Source organism: Taeniopygia guttata, chromosome 14, assembly GCF_048771995.1.
Source record: "Taeniopygia guttata chromosome 14, bTaeGut7.mat, whole genome shotgun sequence".
In the NCBI taxonomy this organism is placed as follows: Eukaryota; Metazoa; Chordata; class Aves; order Passeriformes; family Estrildidae; genus Taeniopygia; species Taeniopygia guttata.
In genome coordinates this window covers 7,559,039-7,585,795 of record NC_133039.1, presented here as the reverse complement: position 1 = coordinate 7,585,795, position 26,757 = coordinate 7,559,039, and the positions used below count along the sequence as shown (strand labels likewise).

The following is a 26,757-nucleotide window of genomic DNA, read 5'->3' as shown; positions in this document are numbered from 1 at the left end:
TTGCCAAACTGGACAATTTTATTGTTTTTCTCATGGATCTCCCGCCATTAGGGAATCACACCCCATCCGCAGCCGCTCCCGCAGCACCAAGGTCGCACGTCCCCTCGGCTGTGCCCAGCCAGTCATCTCTGCCTGCTGCGTGTGCACCAACTGCAGGGAAGTAACTCATTTTCTTGCAACATTAGAGGTGAACTGAACGCTGGATACTTGCTACCAGTCACTGGAGTAATTCTGCTCCTGAGTCCTTTCGAGGGAAGGAGGGAAGGAAGGAGAGAGGGAAGGGAGGGAAGGAGGGAAGGAAATAAGCCCTTTCGAGACCACAGAAAATTGCAAAAGGATGTTTCTTCCAACCCGACATGACAAAATTGAATTCCAAGCTATTTAATGCATGCACGAAATGCCATAGAGGAACCCAGCCCGAGCACTCCATCCAGCACGACAGGGAAAGGGGTTGGAACACAAGCATCGCTCCGGCACCGGCTCAGTGCTCCCAGCTCCGGACTTCCAGGCCGTTCCACCGACATGGAACTACGGGTCAAGGGTTCTCACGGACAGGGCTATCGCCAGCATTTCCATGGACACACAGCTATGGGAACACTGCGGTTATGATCACACGAACGATGGAGACCTCGGCAAGCCGCAGTCCCGGGGGCTGGAGCCCGCTCAGTCCGCAGGGCGCCAGGGCCCCTCCCCGCCGGGGTCCCGCTCCCACCGCGGCGCGGCGGCCCGGCCCGGCCAGCGGCATTTCAGGAGTGAAAAACCAGCCCCGCGGGCAGGGCCACGGGGAGCTCCGGGTCTGTCCTTAAAAACGGGGTTTCACAGGTTACACCGTCACGAGGGTGATGCCATGCAGCCTGCCCGCGGCCCGGCCCGCCTCAGACCGGCGTGGTTCGTCTGTTGGCCGGGTTGTTGTGCAAAGACTCCTTGAACTCTTTGGGGATGGAGTTGTGGACCTGTAAAAAACCGTGGTCCCGCTCCGAGTTGAGCAGCGTCCCCATGGTAACCTTGGAGGGATCCCTGGAGAGGGTGAACATGGAGATGTCGGTGGAGGGGATGGTGCTGAAGCCTTTGCTGATGGGCGACATGTCCCGGGAGCGGGGCTCGGTGGAGCGGGAGCTGGACCGCCGGCGGAAGCGGTACCTGTAGGGCGGCAGGCGCGTGAAGGCCGACCTCTTGAGCAGCTCCGAGTGGGAGCGGGCGCGGATCTGGCGGTGCTTCTCGATGTACATGTGCACGGCGATCACCCCCACCATCTCGGCGATGATGAAGGACAGCGCCCCGAAGTAGAAGGACCAGCCGTAGGAGTAGCTCTTCTTGGAGTCGCTCTGGCCCGGGTCCCCCGCGTTGGCCGAGATGTAGACTATGATCCCGATGATGTTGCTGAGACCTGCGGGGGGACAAGCGGGGCAGGCGCTCACCTGAGTGGCAGAGGTGGATGGGGGGACGTGTCCCCACGGGGCACCGACCCTCTGCCAGCACACTTGGACCAAAATTCCCCCACAGACCTCTGCCAATCCCCAGGACACCTTTCTATTCCCTCACACGTCCCTTATTCCTGCATGTTCCCAGGAAGGAGCAGTAGCCACTGGTTTCTCTGGAAGAGGGACATTTCAGGAGCCGGCTGTGCTTTGCTTTGCTGAGCAGTGAATGCAGCAGCCTGGCTGGTGTCACACAGCAGCAGAGCCACTCTGAGGGGTACCCCTGTACCCCGGGCTGTGCCCCCACCTGGGCTCTGCTCAAGGCAGGGCAGGGGGCACCTGGCTGGCATAGGGACCGTGGCCAGAAGGCCCTGATGTCTTTTCCCTTCTGTGGGGATTTCCCCACAGGGCTGGAGCAGCTCTCAGACCTCAGAATCCCCTTCATGCTGGATCCCCCCAGCATGAAGCCAGGTCGCAATGGCCCTGGGAGCGCAGGGAAGCTGGAATGGCTCCATCTCTTCCCATTTCTGGTGGAGTTCTGAGGCTTTGTTTGGGACAGGGGCAGCCTGTGCCCTGCCAGCAGCCAGTGGGGCTGTGCTGCAGGCTGGGGAGAGGCTGGTGCATTCCCAGATTTACTTAATGAATCGATTATGTTCTCTCTGCTGCTTTCTCATCTGCATCAGCAGCTCCTGCCAGCCAAGGAGGAAGAGTCATTTGTCTTTTTGTGGGGAGAAGAAAAACACAAAATAGAGCGGTTCCTTGAGACAAAGACATTGTCACGCGATAATCAGGGGAAGCGTTGGAGAACAGCACAGCGAAATGAGTAATCCAGCAGGAACAGCCTCTCCAGAGAGCGATTTCCATGTGGCAGCCCCTCTGCCTGGTCCTGCTGCTGCTGGCACAGTGCCCACTGACAGTCCAGGACGGAGGGCAGAGCCCCAGTCCCCGTCGGCTGCACTTGGGGAGCCACCCCAGGCTGTGCCCCCACCGGGCTCTGCTCAGGGCAGGGCAGGGGGCACCTGGCTGGCATAGGGACCGTGGCCAGAGGGCCCTGATGGCTTTGCCCTTCTGTGGGGATTTCCCCACAGGGCTGGAGCAGCTCTCAAACCTCAGAATCTCTGTGTGCTGGCAGCCTGGGAGGACCCCCAGCCCAGCCCTGCTCCCCCGTGTCCCCCAGGCTGGAGGAGCCCCCCGGGCAGCTCCTACCTGCAGAGACGAAGAAGATGCCGGCGCTGAGGATGACGTTGTGTTTGCTCTTGTAGAACTCGCTGGCGGCCACGCACAGCCCCCCGAAGAACAGCAGCCCCACGCTGAGGATGGGGAAGATGCTGGACGCTCTCACAGCACCTGTGGGGCGGGAGAGGGGCAGCATCAGCCCCCGGCACCCCTGCACCAGCTCCTGAAAGGATCTGGGCAAGGGCACCCTTGTGCTGCCAGGATGGGTGGGGAGACCCAGCGCTGGACCCCACCAGGCATCCTCTGCTTGTCATGGAGCTCTGCAATGGTTTGGGCTGGTTCAAACCACCCAGTCCCACCTCCTGCCATGGGCAGGGACACCTCCACTATCCCAGCTTGATCCAAGGCCCATCCAACCCGGCCTTGGGCACTGCCAGGGATCCAGGGGCAGCCACAGCTTCTCTAGGAGCCTGTGCCAGGGCTGCCCACCCTCCCGGGGCAGGATTCCCTCTGTACATCTCACCTGCATTTCCCCTCTTTCATGGAAAGCATGGGCAGTGCCAGGGTGAGGGTGCCCTGCAGACAAGGGGCACTGTCCTCTCAGCGTGAGCATTTCCAGACAACAGCAGAGGCAGCAGGGGCACGCAGCAGCCCTGGGCCTCCCCTGAGCTGCTGGGCTGGAAGGATCCTGGCAGAAGGGCCCTGTGCCCACGGCTCATCCAGCTGCTGCTCTGGACTCTCAAATTTCCACATCTCTGCTCACCCAGTGGAGGGAAGCGCGAGTTTAATGAAATGGCTTTGCAGTTTTAGTAGATTAGTGCTGAAGTTCTCCCACCCCCTCTCACATTTAAAGTAAAAAGTCTATTTTAAAGGCCCCAGGAGTGGAATTTTAATGGAGCTTCTCTGTATTCCTCTGCTTTAATAACAGCCCTATTTGAGGGATGAGAGCCCAAGCCTAGGCACAGGGTATTTTTGGTGCAGCAGGTAGTGATCTGCTGCATTCATTACTCTCTACTGTGGTTTTGGAAGCTGATCCATGTGGGAAAGTGGATTGGGCTGGGCTTTAAGGTCCCTTCCAACCTGGGCCATTCTGGGGTGCTGTGTGGAACCCTGTGGTCTGCCCCAGAGCGCTGCTGGCCCCTGAGACAGGAGGACACACTTTTCCCAGGAACTCTGCCAGTTCAGCTCCCTCTGTGTCCCCGTGCCTGGCTGCCAGGGCAGAGCTCCTGGCACTGCTCCTTGTGCTCTCCCAGCAAGCCCGGCCTGGCTGGGGGCTCGGGAGAGAGACAGCAGCAGGGACGTGGAGACGTGTCCCTGTGGGGCTGCGGGCTCCCAGTCCCCATGGGGGCACCAGGACACTCAGGTGTGCAGCCACCGCTGGGACCGGCCGTGGGGACAGCGAGAGCCAGGCCAGCGTGCCACAGGGCACTGCGGCGTGGCACGGCCATGCTCGGGTGACCCAGGGGGTCCTGAGGCTGCACGGGGAGCCTGGGGGGCTGTGAGCCCTCAGCCTCTGCGGGGTGACCCAGGGGACAGGGAGGGGTGCCCTGCTGGGTGACCCAGGGGACAGGGAGGGGTGCCCTGCTGTGTGACAGACCCAGGGGACAGGGAGGGGGGCCCTGCTGGGTGACCCAGGGGACAGGGAGGGGTGCCCTGCTGGGTGACCCAGGGGACAGGGAGGGGGGCCCTGCTGGTGAGGGGCCCAGGGGACGTGTGCCACAGGGGAGCAGACTCACGGAGGAGATACTCGGCCGTGTCTTGCTCGTAGTCTGCATCCTCAGGGAAGTGGTCGATTTTCTTGCACACTCCTCGGAAGGTTCCTGGGGAGACACAGGCCAGGAGATGCTCAGAAGCCTGTGCTGGCAGGATGTGCAGCAGCCCAGGGCCCTGCATGCTCTAACTGGGGACACTGAGGCACAGTGTGGGACTGCCCTGGAGCAGCAAGGGGCAGGGAGGGTGGCAGGAGCTGCAGCATCTCCCCAGAGGAAGGGCAGCCCCCTCAGCACCCTGGCTCTGGAGCACACGCTCGGGCCATGCTGGCTGTGTCCCCTCTGCCATGGGCCAGGAGGACATGTCACCATGTCCAGGGCTCGAGGCTGCACCAGCCAACCCCCAGGGCATCCTGCACGCTCCCAGGCTGTGCTCAGGGAGCCGAGCAGCACAACAGGCATCAGCCAAAGCCTGAAGATGAGGGCCTGGAGGAGGCAAGCTGCCATCCAGAGGGAGCCACAGCATCCGAGGGACAACCACCTGCTCCCGTTGCTTTGGGAACTGTGGGAGAAGGGCATGCACCGGGCACGGGGAGGACACCAGCTCCACAGCACAGCCCCCGGCCTCCTCCTCCCAGCTCTGGGCTTCCACCCAGCTGCTCCCAGTGCCCAGGGCCGGCAGGCTCTGCCCCACGCTGCCCACAGCTGCCCCCTTTGCCGGGCAGCCGCCAGGCACTGCCAGAGCGGGGCTGCAGCCGTGGAGCTGAGCGGGCACGGGCAGAGCAGCACGCCCGGGGCAGGGGCAGCCCCGGCTCCCAGCATCTCCTCACACCCTGACGTTTATTTTGTCTCCTTTACTCCTCTGTTCACCAGCTGATGCTCGTCGTCATGGCAATGCTGAGCCGCCTGACACGCACCTTCAGCCTCCGAGCACACACACGACAGGGCTGCCAGCCCAAAAAGGACCCTCTGACCTCCAAGGAGCTCCCCAAGGAGGGAACCCTGCCCCTGGGGCTGCGGCTGGAAATGGCTCCGGGGATGGATGAGGGAGCTGCTCAGGGCCCTGGCTGGGACACAGCCCCCTGGGGGCTGCTGCCGCCCTCGGGCTCCTCCCGGCCCGGAGAACGCCAGGCTGCTGCTTCCAGCACATCGCAGCCTCCTCCCGAGCCCTTTCCCAGCCGCTGGCCCTGCCCTTGTCCCTGTCCCTGCCCCACGGCCCCAGGCTGGCAGCGAGCGCTGCCTTTGCCTGGCTGCCAGGGGCCCCATTTGGCAGCGATGGTCTCGTAGCGCACCCTCAGCGGCCGCAGGTCCGTGCGGGCATCCCTGCCCTGCCCTGCCCTGCCCATCCCTGCCTGCCCTGCCCATCCCTGCCCATCCCTGCCCATCCCTGCCCTGCCCATCCCTGCCCTGCCGTGCCCTGCCCATCCCTGCCCTGCCCATCCCTGCCCTGCCCTGCCCTGCCCATCCCTGCCCTGCCCATCCCTGCCCATCCCTGCCCGGGCGGGTCCGGCTCTCTCCGCTCCGCTCCGCCGCTGCGCTCCCGCTCCGCCCTCAGCGGCGCACGCAGAGCAGTGAATTGATTTGAGCTCAGGTTGTTTTTTGTTTTCCTCTCACAGCCCCTCTCCCCGGGGAGGGCTGGGGGGACGGGGAGGGGGCTGGGAGGGAAATGCGGCTGCAGTGCTGAAATACAGCCGAGAATATCGATCCCAGCCCGACGAGCCGGGAGGCTAAAGAGCTCCAGTTAGGGTGTTAAAATCTCATTACGTTTCATCTGCTGGAACGGCTTTCCAGGGACCATTCTGGGTGCTACTGGTGTGTGCAAAGGAAGGCTCAGGCTTAGGAGGACGAGCTGAGACCACTCTTAAATGAGAACAAAATTCCTTGCTCCCCTCGTAGTGGCTCAGCCAGGAGCCAAGGTCACATTCCAGCCCTCAGCTCTCTGCTGCTCCCGATAAATCCGAGTGAGTTATCTCCCAAGTGGTGGTTTCCAGTAATGGCCTTCCTGAAGGCACTGTGTTACCCCGAATCCATCTGAGGGCAGTGACGGGTCATTATGGTCTAAATTCTTTGAAAATTAATATTTTGGAGAACCAGAGGTCGGCGCTGAGCTGGGGAGTGCTGGGGTAGGAAGGAGCATGCTGCACAATCCCAGAGATGCTCAGGCTCTGCACTCCTGAGTAACAGGAGCAAGATACCTAAATATCTCCGAGGAATTAAAACTTCAGGGCTCATCTTTTTTTACCTCCCACCCACCTCCCAGATGCTTGGAGAGATGGAGAGAAATTCATCCATATTCCTTCCCCAGCTCCAGGCTCTGCAAGGCATCCTGAGGCTCTTTGCACAAGGTCCCTGGTGGGAGACCAGAGCTCCGGGCTTTGGGTCTGTGCTAGCCATGGCCAGGGCTCAGTGGCCGCTGCGCAGGGCTCAGGGGTGGCACCGAGCAGCTCCTGTGGCCCTGGGGAAGGCTGCGGGGGTCTCAGCCACCCCCCAGCACATTGTTTGCCTCCTGCATCACCAGATTTTCAACACCGAGTTCAAGGACACGCAGCAGCCTAGAGGAGCGTCAGAGAAGCTGTGGGGCGGCCGCAGCCCCTGACCCGCAGCGCTGAGCAGCCCCCGGAGCTGCTGCTGGAGCCGAGGACAGGGGACAGACAGGGCTGTTCTCTGCTCCCCGGGGAACGGGGCTGTTCTCTGCTCCCCGGGGAACGGGGCTGTTCTCTGCTCCCCGAGGAACGGGGCTGTTCTCTGCTCCCCGGGGAACGGGGCTGTTCTCTGCTCCCCGGGGCACGGGGCTGTTCTCTGCTCCCCGGGGCACGGGGCTGCTCTCTGCTCCCCGAGGAACGGGGCTGTTCTCTGCTCCCCGGGAACGGGGCTGTTCTCTGCTCCCCGGGAACGGGGCTGTTCTCTGCTCCCCGGGAACGGGGCTGTTCTCAGCGGGCCAGGGAGCCCTGGGGAGCCCGGGGACCTGTCCTTGCCATCCCAGCAGCTCCGGGACTCCCCCGAGCCGTCCTGCCACCCCCCAGGCTCCCGCTGGCCCCGAGCCCACCGCAGAGCGGCCGAAGGGAGGCGAGACCCGAGAGCCCCCAGCCCCCGAGAGCCCCCGGCCCCGCTGCTGGGAGGGTGCTGGGCTCCTCAGCAGCTGGCAGTGGGAGGAATCCTCCTCCTCCTCCTCCTCGGCAGGGCTGAGCTGTCCCGCAGCACATCCCCTCGGCCCGGCAGCCCCACGCCGGCGGCTCGGGTGGGATCCGGCTCCGTCTGCGCTTCACACCCTCTCCCCCTCTCTGCGGCGGAGCCTTGTGCCTGAGCAGAGGCACCTACACAGAAACGCCTGTTCGAAGGACGTTTCCCCTGGTTTTATGGATTAGAAAAACCCCCAGCAGTGGAAAAAACCCAAGTCAGAAGGAAGGAAGGCGGGAGCGAGGAGGCAGCAGAGGTGGGGCCAGCGGGGCCAGCGGCAGCCCGACCTGGCCGGGCACAGAGCCCGGGCACCCCCGGCTGCTCTGCCGGGCCGTGGGGAGCAGGAGTGCCCGCGATGGGCATCCCCACGGGGGACACGGCGAGCACAGCCTGGCACTCACACCACGGGTGGGCTGGGAGCTCCTGCCAGCGCTCGGCGCGTGGCACAGGGACTTCACTCCCTCAGCAGTGCTAAACGGGAAAAAAAAAAGAGAAAAAAAAAATCTACATTTTGACAGTGACTCATCATCTCCCATTCTGGAATCTGTGGGGTTGGTGCAACCTACACAAGGCAGTTCAGAAAAGCAAAACAATTCTGAATAATAGAGGAGGAAAAAAAAGTTTGCAGCTGATGGGTGATTTCCAGCCCTTTGCTCTGAGGGTTTTCTCATTTTTCCTCATTAGAAAAGTAATCAGGTAACACTCAGGAGCTGCTTCCAGGGGCTCCCCCCACGCTCTCCTGAGCTTCCTTCCTCCCTGTATGCTCCCAGCCTTCCTCCCTCTGGCCTTCCACCCTGCTGGAGCCCATGGCAGGAGAACACCGGGCTCCTGGGCAGGGGCTGGGATGGGCAGGGGGGGCAGGGGCTGAGGCGAGCCCAGGGCTCCTGGTGGCCCCTGCTCGGCTGTCCCCACCGTGGCACGTGGCAGCGGGCAGCGGGCAGCAGCTGCCAGTGCCAGGAGCGCTGGGATCCTGCTGGGGAGGAGAGCACTCATCAGCATGTCTAAGGAAATCATTTCATGTTTTATCTTTAACAGTGGATAAACATTGATTTTTATTTTAAAAGGCAATTGACATTCCTATGAGAGCGCAATGAGTGCTGGAGCAGCCGGAATTGGCGTAAATAAGCCGTGTGCTAGAAATTAATGAGCTTCACTGATTGAGTTTATCTGTTTAAATTAATACAATTCTGGCAATTATATTAAAAAAAAATCTTTGGTTTGTTTGCCTGCTTGGAGGCATTGATGGTAAGAGATGGGGCAGGGCAGGAGGCCTGGCTGAGCCTCCCAGAGCCCGGGGCACAGGAACTCCCTGTGCAGCCAGAGCAGGACCCTGCTCTCCTGTTTAATGAACGTTTCACGTTTCTTGGGTTAATGGGTGAGTTCTGGGAAGGCTTTGCCTTCCAGCCTCCCCTCTGGCTGAAGGTAAGGGGTGGTCAGCTCAGCTCTGGGAGGTTCCTGGGTCCCACATCCTTCTCTAGCAGGGTGTGGGGAAGGGTCTGTCCTGCAGGGTGGGAGCTCTGTGCCCCTTTGGCAAAGGGGGCTTGGGCTCATCCCCCTCCTCCCCTTTCCACCACTCCAAGGGCTGGCTGGAGCTGGAAGAGGCCCCCGGCCCCACCCTGGTTTGAGTGGCTGATCTTTAGGGTCTCTTCCACCCCAAAACATTCCATGATTCCATGGCCCCTCTATCCAGCTGGACAATTAACAGGCAGATCCAGATGCTTGTTTGTAGGAGCGAGTTTGACACACAAGTTTCACGTCCAGAACACCGGGGACAAAATCTGCCCAGCCAGGACTGGGGAAAGCCAAGAGTCAGGAGTGTAAGACCCGGGATCCTCTGGTGGAACAAGCTGCCAGCGATGCAGACAGAGGGAATCTGTGGGTGTGGGGGTCGGGTGTCTGCCCCCACCCCGGGCTCGCAGAGGATCATCCCCAGGCTGCTTAAGCACCTATTTATACCAAAGAGGAGAGGAGCTGCATTAGGATGGGGAGCTGGAGGTTTCACTTCACCGGTATTAAAATGTCCTCTGAATTTCTAAAAACCTATAAATGACAATTTCATAGCTGTGAAGCGTGGCATCCAGCACAGGGGAGTGCTATTTTCGACTCCGCGTTGACAGCTGAAGGGGAATGGATCACAGAATTAAAAACTAGTTGCTGCTCAAGTCCAAGCAATCATGGCTTGATGATGCTTCTTATGGGCACACAGAGGCAAGTCCGAGGCAGCAGCACAGACTCCTGGTGCTTTGAGAGGTCAATTCACAGAGCAGAAAACAATTATAAGCCAGATCACTTAGGAGAATGGATTTAAGCATAAAAGCACAGCTGTGTACAGAGAATGATTTAAGAGTTGTTTTGCCTGAAAACTCATCACCATGACGGGAGTTTGCATTGGTTTAGAAACTGCCTGGCTAATAAGCAAAGAGCTATAAAAATATAAACAGGCCCAACAAAGAGAAGAAAGAGATATTCATAACTCTGACTATAAAGCAGCGAGCTGGAATTGTAGGGCGCCGCTAAAGGCTGGAAGCAGCAGCAGCAAAGCACCAGAACGTCCTTCCCGGCGCTGGGATGAGCAGTGGCAGCAGGAAGGAGCAGTGCCACCGCAGAACGCAGCAGCCAGGGCTGCTCACAGGCCCACAAACATGGGATACCCACTCCAGCACGGTGTTCCTCACACCGGGAGCATCCCCCACCCTGGGGAGGCTGGGAGAGCCATCCCAGCCGGGATGAACCTGCCCCGGGAAGGGCGAGGGGCTGGGGCACCGCTCTGCCCACCCGCAGCCCCGCTGCTGCTCCAGGGGCTTGGGCTGGCACCCGTGGCACCAGCAGGGACTCGGAGCCAGGGACAGCCACTGGCACAGGGGGCACGGCCACTTTTGGGCTGGGGCAGTGACAGTGACAGCACAGAGCCCGGTGACAGCGCCAGGGCCAGCAGGGACATCCTGGTGTACAGCAGCCTGAAAAATCTTTCTTCATGGAATCATCACAGGATTCCAGAGTGGCCTGGGCTAGGAGGGACCTCACAGCCCACCCAGTGCCAGCCCTGCCATGGCAGGGACACCTCCCATTGTCCCAAGCTGCTCCCAGCCCCAGCGTCCAGCCTGGCCTTGGATAATCCAGGGATCCAGGGGCAGCCCCAGCTGCTCTGGGCACCTCTGCCAGGGCCTGCCCACCCTTTATATTCCCTATTTCAAGGTGAAGCAGCTGCTTAAATTTACAATCAACACCACAGTCACTGTTTGAAGGAGATGTCACCACCTCCATCCCACAGAGAGGCTCCGGGCAGAGGCCGGGGGGTGCTGGAGGTGCCCGGTGGGCAGTGAGCCCCTCCGTGCCCTCGGCACAGCGCTGTGGGCCCAGGGCTGCAGAAAGAAAATCCTTCTGCAAAGGAGCCCCACGGTGCAGAATATCCAGGCTAAAAATATGTAAATGGCCATGAAAAGCACTGTCAGAGCTGCAGCGAGACGAGCCAGTCGCCAGAAGGCAATTTTGAATTTCTGAGCTCGCTGCACGAGGCATTAAAAAGGTCACTATTTCTGAAATAAGGATCTTTACAAATAAACACATTTGCCGAGGCCCCGGTGAGTCATGCCAGAGCGGAGCGCAGAGCATTTCCACCCTAATGCTCCTGACAGGCCGGGAGCAGGGAGATCTTTTCATGTTTACAGTTCATCAATAGTTATTACAGCTGCACAGTCAATCTTTAAAGCACATTTAGCCTGGGAGGAGGCTCGGCAGGTTGTTTTCCCTGAAAAAGCGATATTACATTTATTACGTTCTTCCTCTTTTATAGCATAGATTTGAAGGCAAGTATTTGAAGTTCAAATACATGACTGCCACTCCAGCACCTGGCTTTTTAAAAATATATCTATACTTCTGTCACATCTTGCTGGTATAAATATTTGAAGTTTTCAGCTGATGTGTTAAAAGGGCCTCGATCCATCACAGGCTGTTTATTGCGGGGGGTGCAGCGGGCACTGCCGGAGCGGGCGGTGCATCCCACGCTCCCCGCGCTCCCCACGCTCCCCGTGCTCCCCCGGCTCCCCCGGCTCCCCCGGCTCCCCTGGCCGGGCTGCGGCTCCCCCGGCCCCGGTCCCGGCTCCGAGCGCGGCCAGCCCGGCCGGATTTAGCCGCTCCTGCCGGAGGCAGCGCCGCCTCCTCACCATCTGCGCCAGGGAAGCAGCCCCGGGGAGCGGCTCCAACGCCCAGATGGGGAAAGCGGCGCTCGGGAGTAGCACCATAGTCTCACTCTTGGCTTTTTTTGGAGAACAAGAAGGAACCCTCCTCCAGGCCGAGCATCAGGAGAGAACTTCGCTGGTGAACCAGTGAGCGACGCCAACCTCGTCTTCCCCATCCAAGAAAGAAAAGCTGCCCTTTGGAGCTGCCCTTTGGAGCTGCCCAGAGACCCAGAGCACTCCTGTGGTGTTCCACGTTCTCCCTGCCCTGTCTGGGAACACCTTGGCACTACTGCACTGGCAGCAGGCTCCCTGCCTGGGCAGTGGGGACAGGGCAGGGTGCATCTCATGCACCCTCCGGCCCAGGCTGCAGGACCCTGCTCCTGGCTACAAAGCTGCTCCACTCAGCTCAGAGCTGGGCAAGCTCTTCGTGCTCCCTGAGCCACTCACACCATCCCCTTGGCCATTAAACAGCCTCACCTTCCCCACTTTCCCAAACCTCAAAGCACAAAACCCTTTGCTAGAAGAAACCTGAGCTTTTAAACGACCCCAAGTCCATCTGGCCCTGCCATTCCAAAGGCCAAACAGCCCCAGCTCCCCATGGCTCTGCCCTTCAGGAGCCAGCGAGAGCTCGGAGGGGAAGAGGAGGAAGATGTGAAAGGCCCCAAGATGGGGGCACTCACCCAAGGCTTTCCATCCTCCTCTCCTGCAGTGAATCCCAGAGCCCATCCCGCTGCTCCACAGCCAGGCGCTGCTCTGCCATCAGCCCCAAGGACAGCAGGAGTTCCGCAGCCCTGGTACGTCCCTGGGCTGCCCCCGTGCCTTTGCTCCCCTATTTTCAGCTCTGGATCACGCCCGGGGTCCGTGGCATTGCCCTCAGCCCTCAGCCCACAGCCCACAGCCCTGCAGGGAGGGCTCTGCCTGCAGCAGCCTTTGGTGCCTCTGCCCCAGCTGCAGCCCAGCAGCTCCACCCGCTCATCCCTGAGGGCACCACCTGCTTCGGGATGTGCTCCTGCAGCTGGGGAATGCTCTGCATGGATGGATGGGTGGATGGATGGATGGATGATGGATGGATGGATGGATGGATGGATGGATGGATGGATGGATGGATGATGGATGATGGATGGGTGGATGGATGGATGGATGGATGGATGGATGATGGATGAATGGATGGATGATGGATGATGGATGGGTGGATGGATGGATGGATGGATGGATGGATGGATGGATGGATGGGTGGATGGATGGGTGGATGGATGGATGATGGATGGATGGATGGATGGATGGATGGATGGATGATGGGTGGATGGATGGATGGATGGATGGATGGATGATGGGTGGATGGATGGATGGATGGATGGATGGATGATGGATGATGGATGGATGGGTGGATGGATGGAGAGCAGCCCTGAGGAGAACTGGAGAGGGACTGTGAACAAGGGCAAGGAATGACAGGACAAGGGGGAATGGTTTCACACTGACAGAGAGGAGGCTTAGATTAGATTTATGGAAGAAATCCTTCCCTATGAAGGTGGCAGGCCCTGGCACAGGTGCCCAGAGCAGCTGTGGCTGCCCCTGGGTCCCTGGAGTGTCCAAGGCCAGGCTGAACAGGCTTGGAGCAGCCTGGGACAGTGGAAGGTGTCCCTGCCCACTGCAGAAGGTGGCATTGAATATCTTGAAGGTCCCTTCCAACCCACACCATTCCACAGTTCCATGATTCTGCTCTCCCCAGTTTGCAGACGGGCAGGGGAGCATGGAGAGCTGCAGATCACGAGCATCTGCTGGCTTTGGGTGCTCAGCTGGGGATTTCACAGCCCTGGAACAGGCTCTGCGCGGGAGGTGCCGCTGCTGTCACCGCGGGGCTGAGCCCCCGCCCAGAGCCGCTCCCGCCTGCTGCAGGGCCGTTCCGCTCCTCCTGCTCCTGCAACACTTGCCTTATCCCGAAGGGGAGATCTGCTCCAGCTGCCGTCTCGAGTGATCTCTGAAGGGTGGCCGAGCTCGTGTGCCCGGAGCAGCCCTGCCTAAGGCCCAGAGCCGCCCCTGAGCCCTCGGGGAGCGGCAAGGCCGGTGTCACAGCCCGCAGCCCCCGGCCCGTGTGCCCCAGCAGTGTGCCCGGTGTGCTCCGGGGCAGCGGGGGCGGCGGCGCGGGGATCACCGGGGCTCCGGGGCAGCGGGACCGGCTGAGCTCCCGGGAGCTGCTGCAGGCTCACGGGGGGCAGCGGTGGGAGCTGGGGCGGACACTGAACGCTGTCCCAGGCGCACACCGCCCAGCCCCGCTGCCCCGGCAGCATCCCGGTGCCGCTGTTATCCGCAGCCCCGCTCCCGCTGCTCCCGCCGCGCTCCCGCAGCCGCTGCTGCTCTGCTGCTTCCCATGCAAGGCGCGACCGCTCCCACCCTGCAGCCGCACGCTGGGGAGGAGGCCAGACGTGCACAGACACGTTCATCCTTGGCTGGAGCGTGCTGGGAGCGACAAGAGATCCTCCGGCACGGGGGAAGGAGCCGCCAGAGGCTCGCAGCCCCCGGAGCGGCCGGGGATGGGAAGGGGATCGGCCCGTGCCCATCCGGAGCGGTGCCCGCTGCCAGCCCGGCCGGGTGGCACAGCCGCTGTGCCGCGGTCAGGCTGCGGGGCTGAGCCGGGCTGCTCGGGCACACGGAGGCTCTGGCACGGATGCCGAGCATCCCGGCAGGAACGGCTGTCCCGGCTGTCCCAGCTGGCCGGGACACAGCCGGGAGGCAGTGGGGACAGCTGCCGGAGGGCACAGTGTGCCTGGGCTGTGCCAGTGACCTTTCCCGGGCAGGCAGCAGCCCCGGCACGGCGCAGCCCCTCACGGCGCTGTGTGATACGCTCGGGGATGCTGAGGTGCCACACACAGCTGCAGGAAGCTGGTGTCTGACAAACACCCAGCTGAGCTTCACTGGCCTGTCCTGAAGGGCTCCTGTTCCATGTTAGGAGGGAGCCCAGCCTCTCCAGAGGGATGGAGGTGCCATCTCTGGGACCAGGGAAGTTCAGGACACGAGCTGCTCGATGACAATGCCAGCAGCACAAGCCAAGGCTGATTTTAGTAAATTAAATCAGACACGCCTCCAAAGGGCCCTTGCTTGTCAGTAGTGTCTCTGGGGTGCTCTCCCCTCCGCTTGTGATTCCGGGCACAAGCTGAGAGTAAAGGTATAATTGGGGGACAATTACCAAAACACCAGTGAAATTGGAAACGTGACCATTCCACAGGCATGAACACAAATGCCAACCTCAAACACCACCTTTGTCACTGCTCACTACTGCCCAAGTCCCTCAGGATGTATCACCAATGCCAACATCCCCATGAGTGCCCAGCGTCCCCCAGAAAGGCTGGGAGCTCACATGTGCCCCCTTGTCCCTGTCCCCAGCCTGGGCTGCTGCCCATCTCAATTCTCCTCCTTCAATACAAAGCACTTGGCAAACAGCAAACACACAGAGCCCCAGGGAGGGTGGCAGGATGGCAGCAGGGAGTGTCCTGCTCCCAAACCTGCCCACTGCCCTCCCTGCCACCCTGGCATTCCTACGGGGCCGTGTGATTGAACAGCACCGTTCCCAAGCAGCTGGCACAGGAACAGCCTCTGCTGCCCAGCAGCACGAGATTTGTCTTTGCACTGCGCTGTCAGGAGATAAGAAACAGGCGCTGTCTGAGGAAATCATCGCACCCTATCGCTGCTCAGCGGCACGATCCCTCCTCCTGCCAGGACTGAAGAGCCGCGGTGCTCAGCCCCCAGCACTGAGCGAGGGGTCCCTGCAGTGCCCAGCGCTGAGCGAGCCCGGGGCTCCTGGCACATCCAAAAGGAACCGGGAGCCTTCTGCAAGAGCCCCCCCACCTCTCCTCCTCTGGGCAAGTGGGCACAGGATCCTGGCACCCCTGAACTGCTTGGGAGGGACCCCAAGACACAGCACAGCTCGGAGCACTCAGCACACCCTGCCTGGACACTCCGGTACCTGCTGCAGGCGGAGGCTGGGGAGTCCCGGCAGTGTGGAACGAGAACATCCCTGCAGCCATCCCTAATTATTTACAGCCGGCGTGAGCCGGTGACCTTGCACGGGAAAAAACCACTTGAGCCTCATTCAGATTCAGCCTTCCCCCTCTGTTACACGGGAGCAGCTCCGGGGATGGCAGCTCTGCAGCACGCCTCTGCAGCAGTGAAGTGCCTGTTTCGGAGCTGTTCCAGCGTTTTACCCATCGCGTGCTGCTCGCAGGCACGGAGGGAGCTGCTCTTTCACCCACCCCACCAGTCAGGATTTCTGCCCAGGAAACACCGCAGCGTCCCAGCAGGGGAAATTTTGCACCTCTGCTCGAACAGGGCCGGTGGCAGCGAGCTGAGGCGCAGCTCCTCCCGGACACCCCGAGCAGCCCTGGAGCTGCGGGCACGGCTGCCCTGAGCCACGGTACCAGCTGGCAGGGGCACGAGACCCTCCGTGCCCAGAAGGATTCTTGTGACTCGTGGCATCTGGCCATGTGCCACAAGAACATGGCTCTGAGGGTCCAGCCAGCTTCATTTCCATCTCCATTAGAGGACAGTAATTCACTTTTATCCAATACATCCTCCACCAAGGCGAGGCTCAGGGATTCCCTACACCCAAGGCCGTGCCGGGCTGTTGTCTGTGAGCCCTCGCAGAGCCCCGTGCCCAGGGCACGCGTTCAGTGCTGTGTGACAGCAGTGCCAGGGCTGGGCTGGCCCTGCTCGGGGCTGTCCTGATGGAAATCCCATCAGGTAGTCTCAAACAGGTAACTGTCCCTCTCCACCTTCATCCCTCACCTCTCCTCAGGTGCCTCCATCACATCCTCTATCTCCATCGCACAGGAAAACTCGCACGTCCCAGGCCCCAGGAAACAAAGAGCAAACAGCCCTTCCCACCACCCCCACACCTGCCTGGCTGCACAGACCAGCCTGCCCCCTCCACCCCCTCAGCCCATGCTGACTGTCCCCATCTGTGCACCCCTGCCCCACCCTGCCACCCCTGGGGTCTCCTTGGGCACCCCGGGCAGAGCCATGGCCGGGGTCATTGTGGGGAGCCATGCCAGGGGTGCTGGGCCGCTGGGCAGGGTGGTCAGTGTGGTCAGTGTGGGCAGGGTGGTCAGTGTGCCCACCGTGCCCAGCGTGGTCAGTGTGCCCAGCGTGGTCAGTGTGGTCAGTGTGCCCAGTGTGCCCAGTGTGGTCAGTGTGGTCAGTGTGGTCAGTGTGCCCAGCGTGGTCAGTGTGGTCAGTGTGCCCAGTGTGCCCAGTGTGGTCATTGTGGTCAGTGTGGTCAGTGTGCCCAGCGTGGTCAGCGTGGTCAGCGTGCCCAGCATGGTCAGTGTGGTCATTGTGCCCAGTTTGGTCAGTGTGCCCAGCGTGGTCAGCGTGCCCAGTGTGGTCAGTGTGCCCAGCATAGTCAGCGTGCCCCGCGTGCCCAGTGTGCCCAGTGTGGCCGTGGGGCAGCCTGGCACCCCAGCACAGCAGCACCAGCCCTGGCACCGAGCTGGGCCGGGCTCTGTGGAGAAGGGGCACGCTGGGCTGGTGATGAGAATCTGTCAGACACTGACCAGACAAGGAACAGGATGAGCAGCTCCTTAAATACCTGCCCGTAATGAGCAGCGAGAAAAAGTGCTCCATCACGGGTGATTGCAATCTCAGGGACATTTGCTTGGCGCTTTTAAAAATTAAAGATAATAACTTTCTAACAGAAACAATCTTGCTGTCACCTTGGGGAAATTCTCTGCTTGGCCTCACTCAGAGGGCCGAGAGGAGCTGGAGGCGGGGGAGGAGCTGGTGGCCAGCCAGGGCAGCGCCTTCCAACCCGGTTTAATGCCTTCACTGCCACCCAGCTCAGCTCAGCAGAGCCAAAAGCAGCCACCGACAAGACCAGGAGGGAAAATGGAAACTCAGGAGCAAGGGCAGCTGCTTCCCTGCACCCCACACCCCTGCCGGGCCCACTGGGAAGGGGGAATGGGGAACGGAATTAAAGAATTAAAAATCGGGGACTTTGATATGGGAAGCAGCAGGCCACACACAAGTGGCTGATGGGAGAAGCTGGTGGGATCAGTTAAAATAAATCTGCAACTGAAAGGTCAAGGCAAAACAAGGAGGAGTTCTGTCATTGTGCTGGAAGGAGCTTCCCTGCCGGTGGAAACCGTGACTGGATCACGACAGTGTAACCGTCAGTCACGGAGCAGAAGTGACACACGCTTATTTATTCACCAGATACTTCTGCTCTGACTCGGGGACAAACAGGCGCCCGGGTTCTGGCAGGAGCTGAACAGCGACTGAGAACTGGAAACATGCAGTCGGGAGGACCAGAGAACTTCCTCCCAGGAGCATCCCGAGAATGGGCTGAGAAGGCTTCTGAAGATCTGAAATGGATTTGAATAAACCTTGGCATTCTGTTGAATTTCTAGAAGAAGGGGGAAGCTGGTTTAATGCCAGAGTGATGCGGTGGGCAGAGGCAGGAGCGTGTCCCCAGCACTGCCCATGGGTTAGCAGAGGTGGGAACGGAGGAGGAGGCAAATGTCAAACAGCCTCGTGGAAAACAGGTTTATCAAACTTCATACATTTTTCCTGATACAGTTATAAATTCAGTTGATAAAGGAAGTCAGTAACATAATACATTTAAGACTTCCACAGGGTATTTGATTTAGCTCTCCTGAAGAAGTTAAAGACCTGTATTATGCAGAGCCAACAGTGCTTTATTAGCAGGGCTGGGAGCTCACGGGACAGTCCCTTCATCCAAGGGATGCTCCTGCACGGGCTCGCCTGTTCCGAGGGCAGTGCTGAGCTTCGGCAACAGCTTTAGTGAGAGCATTGAATAAAACATGAAATAACCGGGAGTAAAACAGGGAAAGGGCAGGGAAAAGAGTGACGGGAATATTGGCAAATGAGGGAGGTGGGTCAGGCAGATTTGGGCACCTTGGGCTCATTCAGCCATGGCCACCTCCATAGAGCCAGCTCCAAGGATCAGGCGTGAGGAACCAGCAGAGCAAGTTCCAGCTGGGGTAGGAGGTGCTGCTCAGTCCCACCGGCTGGGCTGGGGGTCCCCCCACCCTGGGACTCCCTGAGAGGGGCTCAGTGTGCAGCCAGACTCACAGCAGGCACAACATGCACAGACAGCCCCCGTGGCTACAGGAGACCAGGTACCAGAGGTTGTTTCTGCCCTTCAGGGGGAGTTGGAGGAGCTCATGAGCTCTGCAGTGGAACCCCGGCCCAGGGACACGGCTGATCACCCTTGTGATGGGTGCAGCCTCCAGGAGGGACCATCCACCCACCACTGAGCTGCAGGAGCTGCAGGTCAGCTGCAGAAAGGACTGGGCAGGGTCCTGAGGGCCGTGGGATCAGCTGCTGGTACCTGCAATGTTGTGTGTGAATCCAGACAGGATCATCCCAAAAGAGCAGCCCTGAAAGCTCCCCAGGCTCCGCAGGGAGGAACTGCTGGCTGGCAAAGGCTGTGCTGGAGCTGCTGTGGGGGACACTGGAGGGGCCAGGATGGGCCAAGGGGGACAGCTCAGCCGAAGGACAGCTCTGGGACATAAAATGTCTGTGTCCCCTGCAAAACACCCCACATCCCACCCCAGAGGAGTGCGGGACGCTGAGCATCCTCTGTGAGGGAGGCAGGCAGAGCAACGCTTGGCCTCCTCCAGAAATGACAGAGCACTTTATTCTGATGAGGGAAATGAAGGAGGAAAGGAAAAGTACCACATTGCCTTAAAATATGGTATTTTGAGCAGCCTTGGCCAGATCCTCCTGCTCCTCCTGCCTGTTTCAGATCCGCATGATGCCATGGAGCCAGTCCCAATCTACACCGCGCAGCAGGGAGGACACGGAGCCTCCCTGCATTTAATGATGCTGCGTTTAATGATGCTGAATTTAATTAAGTTTGATGAAAACCAAAGTTCCGTTACTTTCTTGAAAACACCACTAGCCTGAGCAGCTATTTCTCAACTTCGGCTCTGTCCCCAAAGCGCCGCGTGCTTCCCTCCCCTCTGAACAGCGGGCACAGAGGACAGCAAGTGGCGCTGGAGCGGCCACGGGGGACACGCACCGCCACGGGGGACACGCACCGCGCGGCGCCGCTCACGCCTGAGCCGGACGCGCAGGGGACGCCTCTGCCGAGCGCTGGCACAGAAGCGAAGCCGGGACCAAAGCTGCGATTCCGAGCGACTCTGGCGGCCCGGCGGGCCGGGAACACCTGCCCGGGCTCCAGCCATTGAGCCAAGCGCTAATTTGTGGTTCCCGGCGTGGGCGGCTCTCCGTGGCTCTGCGGCGGCTCCATTCAGCATTTCCCCGCTCTCGCCGAGCCTTGTGACGCTCACGCGGCGCGGTCCCACGCAGGCGCTGCGGGGGGATGCTCGGAGCCGCCGCTCCCCTCGGGCAGCTCCGCGCCGGCCGCAGCCGCGGGGCCCCACGCGCGATTCCTGCCCCGCCACGCGCCTCCCACCCCGCCCCGGGGGGCAGCGAGCTCTGCCGGGCCCGAGAGCGTTTGTGCCCGGCAGGAGGAGCGGCCCCCGCGCCCCCCGCGCCGGTCCCACGCGGGGATGGAGGGAGGCTCCGTCCGTGCCCCCAGCCCGAGCGCGCAGACAGCGGCGGGCAGCGGGGCCCTGCGGCAGAACCGCGCTGCCCGTGCCCCGCAGCGGCTCCGGGCGCTGCCCCAGCGCTGCCCCAGCACTGCCCCGGCCCCGGCACGGTCCTGGCCCCGCAGCCGCTCCCGAGCCCTGCGCAGCTCGCCTGGGCACGTTTTCCCTTGCCAGCAGCGCACCGCTCAGCAGCCTGCCGGGCGCCTTCCCCTGCAGAATTCGGGAAGGTGATAAGCGGCCCCAGCACCATCCCAGCCCCATGCGCTCCCCCGGGCACGGGCCGGGACCCTCCTGTCCCTGTCCCTGTCCCTGTCCCGGCTCCGCTGCCCCCGCACCCACGCAGGTACGGACGGACCGAGCCCCGCACGGCCCCGCTCCCACCCCCGCAGCTCTCCGGGCACCATGGCGGGGTGGGATGAGGAACAGGGAGTGCCGAGCCCGCCCTGCTGCTCCCAGCCCCGGGCCCAGGCTCAGGGAGGAGGGCTGGGATCCAGCTCTGGGCTCTGCCGTGGCACTGCCAGGCCCTTTCCCGAGTGAGCTGTGCCCAGGGCAGCGGGGCCTCTCCGGCTCCTTCCAAAGCAGTGATTGATCACAGTGAGGGAAACATAAAACATTGGCTGGAAAAAAAAAAAATACAAGTAGCAAACGAAAGAATTTTGGTATTACTCATGCCTCCAGTGATCCCATCTTTCACATCCTTGGCTTCTTGGCTCCCTCGGCCCAAGAGGGGAGACAGATTATCTCAAATTATTTATTATGGAATTAGAGCATGATCCAAGCCCTCCCTGAATCGATAAGAGAGCTCTGACTGACTTCACGGGGTTTAGGACCGAGCAGACAGGGTATTTCTGGATCCGTGGCCGTGACTCACCGAGAACTTTCCAACGTGCAGGAGCAGCTCAGCGCCGTGCCTCGCCTGCCCCCAGCACGGGAGGGGTCGCTCCGGGGCTGGGGCGGTCTGCCAGCGCCAGGGCCCCACGGGGCAGTGGGGCAGGTTCTCCTGAGCACACGGGACACCCGCTGCTGCCACTCTCTGCCAAAGTTGGGGCGCAGGGTGCTGCCATCGGCCATTTTCAGCTGCGCAGGTGCCAGCACCCGGCTCTGTCACAGCCCCTCTTTAACCACCGCCCGCGGGCGCTCAGAGACACCTCCAGCAGCAGCTCTGGGGCAAAGCTGCCCCAAGGCGCGGCCTGTGCTGCAGGAGGGCGGCAGCTGCTGCGGCCCGGCCAGGGAACCGGGAGGGAACGGCGGGGCCAAGCGGCGAGGCCGGGCAGCGGCAGCCGGGCCGAGGGGCACCCCCGCCGTGGCACCGCCCGGCCGGCCCCGCTGCGCTGGGGCAGCGAGAGGCGCCGGGGCCGGGGCCGGGGCTCGGTGGCGGCCCCGCCGGGCGCGGTGGGTGCCCCCCGTGACGGGGACGTGGGGAGCCCCGGGAGGGGCAGCGGGCGCGGGCCTCCCGCTCCCGCATTCCCGATCGGGAGAGGGACCTGTGGCCCCGCGGCTCCCCGGGAGGACGCAGCGCCTCTGCCGCCGCCAGCGCCGCTCCCCAGCGCGGGGGGAGCCGCAGACCCGCTGCCCCCGGCCCCCCTGAGGTTCCACCCCGCTGCCACCACGAGTGCCCGCGGAGGGGTGCGGAAGGCGGCAGCGGGGAGCGGCGGGGCCGCCGGGCCGGGGGGTGCTCGGGGGGCCGGGGGATGCGCCGCTCGCCGGGGGCCCGGATCTGGGGTGGGGGGTCCCGCGATGCAACCCTTCCCCCGAAGTTTTGGGGCCGCGGGGGTCGGTACCTTCCAGGCAGCACGTCCTCCAGAGCCCCGAGTGGGTCATCACCTCCTCGTTCTTGCGGCTCGTGTCGTTGTCGCTCATGGACTTAGTCCTGCACACGCCGCGCGAGTAGAGCCAGTAGTCGGTGCCCACGGCGATGGTCATCAGGCTGAAGGCTGCGAAGGCTCCCACCGTGGTGACGAGCATCTGGACGCCTCTGTCACACATCCTCATGCTGCTTCATCCTCCGGCGGCGGCTCGCAGGGGAAGGGCCGGCGCCGCCGCCCGCCGCCCGCCGCCTCATGCCCCCGCGGCCGGCGGAGAGCCGGGCCCCCGCGGCGGCGCGGAGCGGGGCGGCCCGGCCCCGGGGAGCCCGGCAGGCATGGCCCGAGCGCAGCCCGCGGAGCGCAGCAGCCCAGCCCGGCCCGGCGGAGCGGCTCCGCCGTGCGCTCCCGCCGCCTCTCCCGGCGCCTCCCCCGCGCCGCCCGGCCAAGGCAGCGGCGGGGGGCGGCGGGGGCGGGGGGCAGCGGGGGGCGGGACCCGCGGGGGGCTGCGCCGCCGGGACCCGCCCCCCGCCCGCTCCCACCGGCCGGCGGCACCGGGGGGACGGGGACCGGCACGGGAAACCCACCCCGGGGTGCCGGGACTGGGCGGGCACGGGGACCGTGACTGCCCCGGGAACCCCACCCCGGGATGCCGGGATCGGGACTGCCACGGGAGAAGTGGGGAGAGACCCTACAGGAAAACCCGGACTGGGCGGGGGGATCCCTCCGCTGGGTGCCGGGACTGAGCGGGGACCGGGGTACCGAGACCGCCCCGGGGACCGCCGGGATTCTGCGGCCGGACCGGGACTGTCCTGGGACATGGAGCGGGTGGAAGTCCCCTCGAAGTGCCAGAACCGCCCAGGGACAGTCACCCACCCGCAGCAGCCCCGGCATGGGGCCGCTCGGTTCCCTGATCCCCCCGGATCAGTCTGCTCGGTGCCTGAGCTGCTGCACCGCTACCGGGCACCGGTGGCACTGGCACAAGGGGCTGGGGGCCGCGCAGCCACACACGGAGCCCAGGGAGGGCCCAGCACCGGCTCCCGCTGGCACGGAGCTGTCCCTGCCCGGGCAGCCCGGTGTTTGTCCCTGGCAGGAGCCGGCTCAGCCTGAACAACCCCGGTACCCACAAGCCCCTCCTGCGCCGTTCCCAGCAGTTAAGCCCCCTGCCCTCTCCCTCTCCGCTGTCTCCATCTCCCTGGAACATCCCTCAGCCGGCTGGATGAGCCCGGGACTCCGGCGACCTTTCCGCCAAGCCCTAGAACACACTTACCTCTGGAATTCACGGCGCTGGGAGGGCCCCGGTGAGACGGCAAAGCGAATGATTTACGCGGTGCCGCGTGCTTCCCCAGCCCTCATCTGCATGCACTCACATGGAAATACTAGTTATTTACTCTAAAGAGGCAAACAGAGAATTATGAAGGTACTGAGAAATTAAGAATGCGAAAATTAAGCAGCTCCTGAAGCTGCAATCAGCGATTGTGCTGCTCCCCAGGCAGGGCGCGCTGATTGCTGCCCCGCCGCGCTCCCGCCCGGCTCCCCGCTGCCTCCTGGCTGTGGATGGATCCCCCCGGTTCATCCTCTGCTTCCCCACGGGCCCTGCCTGGCTCCCCGCTCCGGCTGGAGGCGGCGCAGCTCTGCCCGGGCTCTCCGGGCGCACAGCCCCGGCTCCCGCTTCCATCCGGGAGCGGCAGAGCTCGGGGCTGGGAGGGGACGCAGCCCTCCGAGGAGGGCGAGGTGGGCAGCAGGGCTTGGGGTCAGCAGCACCCACCCCGCTGCATCGCAGGGCTCTTCCTGGGCATTTCTGGAGGAGGGGTTATCGCCTCTCAGTTTTGGGGAGCGGCACTGGCAGGGGCACACGTTGGTTCCCAGGTCACAACTTGGTGTCACAGACTGGAGACTGGGACGAGTCTGGGGCATGGCTGCACTGGGACACCGGTCACAGAGCCACAGCACCTGGAATGGTTTGGGCTGGAAGGAATCCTAAAGCCCCTCCAGTCCCACCCCACCGTGGGCAGGGACACCTCCCACTGTCCCAGCTGCTCCAAGCCCCATCCAGCCTGGCCTTGGGCACTGCCAGGGATCCAGGGACAGCCACAGCTGCTCTGGGCACCTGTGCCACCTCACAGGGAAGAACTTTCTCCTGGTATCCAATATGAATCTCCTCTTTTTTAATTTACAGCCGTTCCCTCTTGTCCTGTCATTACCTGCCTGTGTAAAAAGTTGCTCTTGTGCTTTTCCTGAGCCGCTGCTCCTGAGCAATCCCGTGGGCACCACGCAGGAGAAAGCACAGGGGAAGGCCAATTTCTGTGGGACATCTGCCCCTGCCCCTGCCAGCCCTGCCAGCCCTGCCCGTGCCCCCGCCTGCCCGCGGCGCGTGGGGCAGCGCCTGACGCCAGCACCCTGCCCGGCCCCCGGCCTGCGCAGAGGCAGCAAAGATATCTCCCACCCACAGCTGAGGGGCTGCAAATTGCGTTGGGAGTGGGGGATTTTGCAGCCTTAATTGTGTTATTTTAACACAGCGTGTGTAGGTGTGAGCAGAGTGCACATGTACCGTTTCCTAGGCTTTGAACAAAGCGAGCTCAAACAGAAGCAAAGTCCATGTTGGATCGTGTTGGCCCCTGTGGGGCTGGAGCTGGGGACACCCCTGCAGCCCTCTCACTGCTCCACGAACGGAGTGTCAGCTCCAGGAGCGAGCTCAGGGCTCTGGCCTCCCCAGGGGTTCACTGGGATTTGGGACCAATGAGAATTTGGTGACCTTGGTGTCCTGATCTGCAACTCAAACTGCAGGGTCACAGCCTGGCCCCCTGACCAGGGCAGCCTGGGCTCCTCCAGCTCCAGCTCCAGCTCCAGCTCCAGCTCCAGCTCCAGCTCCAGCTCCATCACCTCTTCCTGTTCCCTGCCCTGTCCATCCTCATCTTCCTGCTCCTGGACCCTACTGCGCTGGGCAAAGTAGAAACAAATAATAAAATCCAGCCCACGCTGCAAAGACTGTACAACTCTTGCAAGAAAAAAGCTGTCCTTGCAGGCAAAAATGTCCTAACCCGAGATCTGTTAGGCTTTGTCCTCCCAAATCCAGCGATGAAAGCTCTGCTGCATTTAAATTGGCAAAGTGACAGGAAGTAAGCAGTCAGAAATAATCCCTAGCTGGATTGGGTTTTTCCTTGAAGGAAGAGAGGCTGATCTGAGGCGAGTTTGGGTCGTTAGCGAAGCGGGAGATGCTCCAGCCCTGCCTGGCCTTCACTTCATTTTCCTGCTCCCGGGGGCTGCCAGGGGATGAGGGCTCCAGAGCCTTCGGCACATGTGTTCATCCTTCCCCACTCCTACGAGGGGATTATTTATATCTGCCTGCTTTGGCAGCGCTGGCTGCAATCCCCTGGCTCCAGCAGGACCCAGTGGCGGGGCTGGGCTGTCCCTGGGTGCGGAGGGTGCCAGCGATGCCACACGTGCCACAGCCGAGGGCCCGTGGCACGAGCTGGTGCAATTCCCTCCCAGCTCTGCTCTCCCTGCTGGATTTCCGACAGTTGAGTAGCAATAAAAATAGCAGGGGAGGAACAGAAATCCATTCTGATTAAGCTCTTTATTCTGAGAGAGGCTGAGGGAGCAGGGGTGGCCGTGTGTGGGCCAGCACCACGCATCTTCCGGGGCCGGGCGACCACTCTCCAGCAGCTGGTGCCCAGATCCGGGTGTTTTACCCACATTTGGGATGTTCCTCAGCGTTCTCTCCCCTCTGTGCTGACGCTTTGACTCCCTGACAGGAGGGCACAGTGGGGCTCAGTCTCCTCCCGGGGAACAAGGGACAGGACAAGGGGAAACAGCCTCGATTTGCACCAGGGGAGGTTTAAACTGGATATTTGGGGGAATTTCTTCACTGGAAGGGCTGCCAAGTGATAGAGTCCCCACAGCTGGAGGGACCTAAAGCCGTGCAGATGTGGTACAGAGGACCAGGGGTGAGCGGCGGCCTCGGCAGTGCTGGAGTTGAACACGATGGGCTTAGGGAGCGTTTCCAACTGGAATGATTCCAGATCCTTTGAATCCCTGGGCAGACAAAACGAGCAGAGGAGATGGAAAGGGATGGCCCAGGACAGCAATTATCAGGGCAGTGCCCGTGGCCCCATAGCCGCTCCAGGCCAGCAGCTCCCCCTCCTCCTGAGGAGAATCCCTTCCCAAGGTCAGGCAAAGAGCGGCTGTACGTGGAGTGTGTCTGCATGGGATGGGTGCAGGGATGGACAGGAACAGAGGCAGCTGTGGGCACTGGTAGCCCAGAAGCAATAAAAGAACAAACAGCAGAAGATTAAACCCATTCTGTAGTCAGGTCCAGCCGGACCACGCTGAGCCACGAGGAAAGGTTCTCTGCTGCTCCAGCCTGCCACAATTTAATTGATTTGATTTAAATCCTTTGAAGAAGAAGTGGATAAGGAATAATGAGGCAAACAGGATTGTAATGCAAATGAAAGAGATGAAAGATGGCTTCAGGGAGACACTCTTGAAGGTCAGCGCCCAATGCAGAGCTGCTCCTGGTCACCCAGTCCAGCACTAATGAGGCAGCGCTCCCTGGATCTTTGATGGATGGAGGGAAGGGTCCGGAGGGAGGCACCAGGATGCCACAGGGGCCTTTGATCCCCTCGCTGGGGCAGATGCTCCTTCCCAGGGGTGGGAGGGTTGTACCTGGTGGTCCCGGGGAGCCGGGCTCCTGCTCCACGCTGGGCCCTTCCTCATCGGGCGGCTCCAGA

At 61.8% G+C, this 26,757-nt stretch overlaps 1 protein-coding gene and 1 long non-coding RNA gene across 3 annotated transcripts; both read right to left on the bottom strand.

Annotated features, from left to right (window-relative positions):
• Positions 1-22,477, bottom strand: CACNG3 (calcium voltage-gated channel auxiliary subunit gamma 3). Its single transcript, XM_030284647.4, has 4 exons — positions 22,007-22,477; positions 4,331-4,414; positions 2,625-2,765; positions 1-1,387 (listed from the first exon to the last, which is right to left on the bottom strand). Exons 1-4 carry the CDS (start codon positions 22,215-22,217, stop codon positions 876-878), a joined length of 948 nt encoding a protein of 315 aa, XP_030140507.1. The 5' UTR covers positions 22,218-22,477; the 3' UTR covers positions 1-875.
• On the bottom strand, positions 18,325-22,000 carry LOC140685076 (uncharacterized). Of its 2 annotated transcripts, none has more exons than XR_012058267.1 (2): positions 21,097-22,000; positions 18,325-21,010 (listed from the first exon to the last, which is right to left on the bottom strand). It is a non-coding gene; the product is annotated as an uncharacterized lncRNA (long non-coding RNA). The 2 variants fall into 2 exon arrangements; XR_012058266.1 differs by having other exon boundaries at positions 18,325-20,842.
• Positions 22,478-26,757: the final 4,280 nt, after the last annotated feature.

What these genes read in the sequence shown, in the direction of transcription:
- CACNG3 (XM_030284647.4), bottom strand. Translation starts at nt 22,217, where the DNA reads ATGAGGATGTGTGACAGAGGCGTCCAGATGCTCGTCACCACGGTGGGA. An exon ending in GAGGACGTGCTGCCTGGAAG is followed by an intron (nt 4,415 to 22,006) that starts GTACCGACCCCC and finishes GTGTCTCCCCAG; the next exon opens with GAACCTTCCGAGGAGTGTGC. An exon ending in CATCTTCTTCGTCTCTGCAG is followed by an intron (nt 1,388 to 2,624) that starts GTAGGAGCTGCC and finishes GTCCCCCCGCAG; the next exon opens with GTCTCAGCAACATCATCGGG.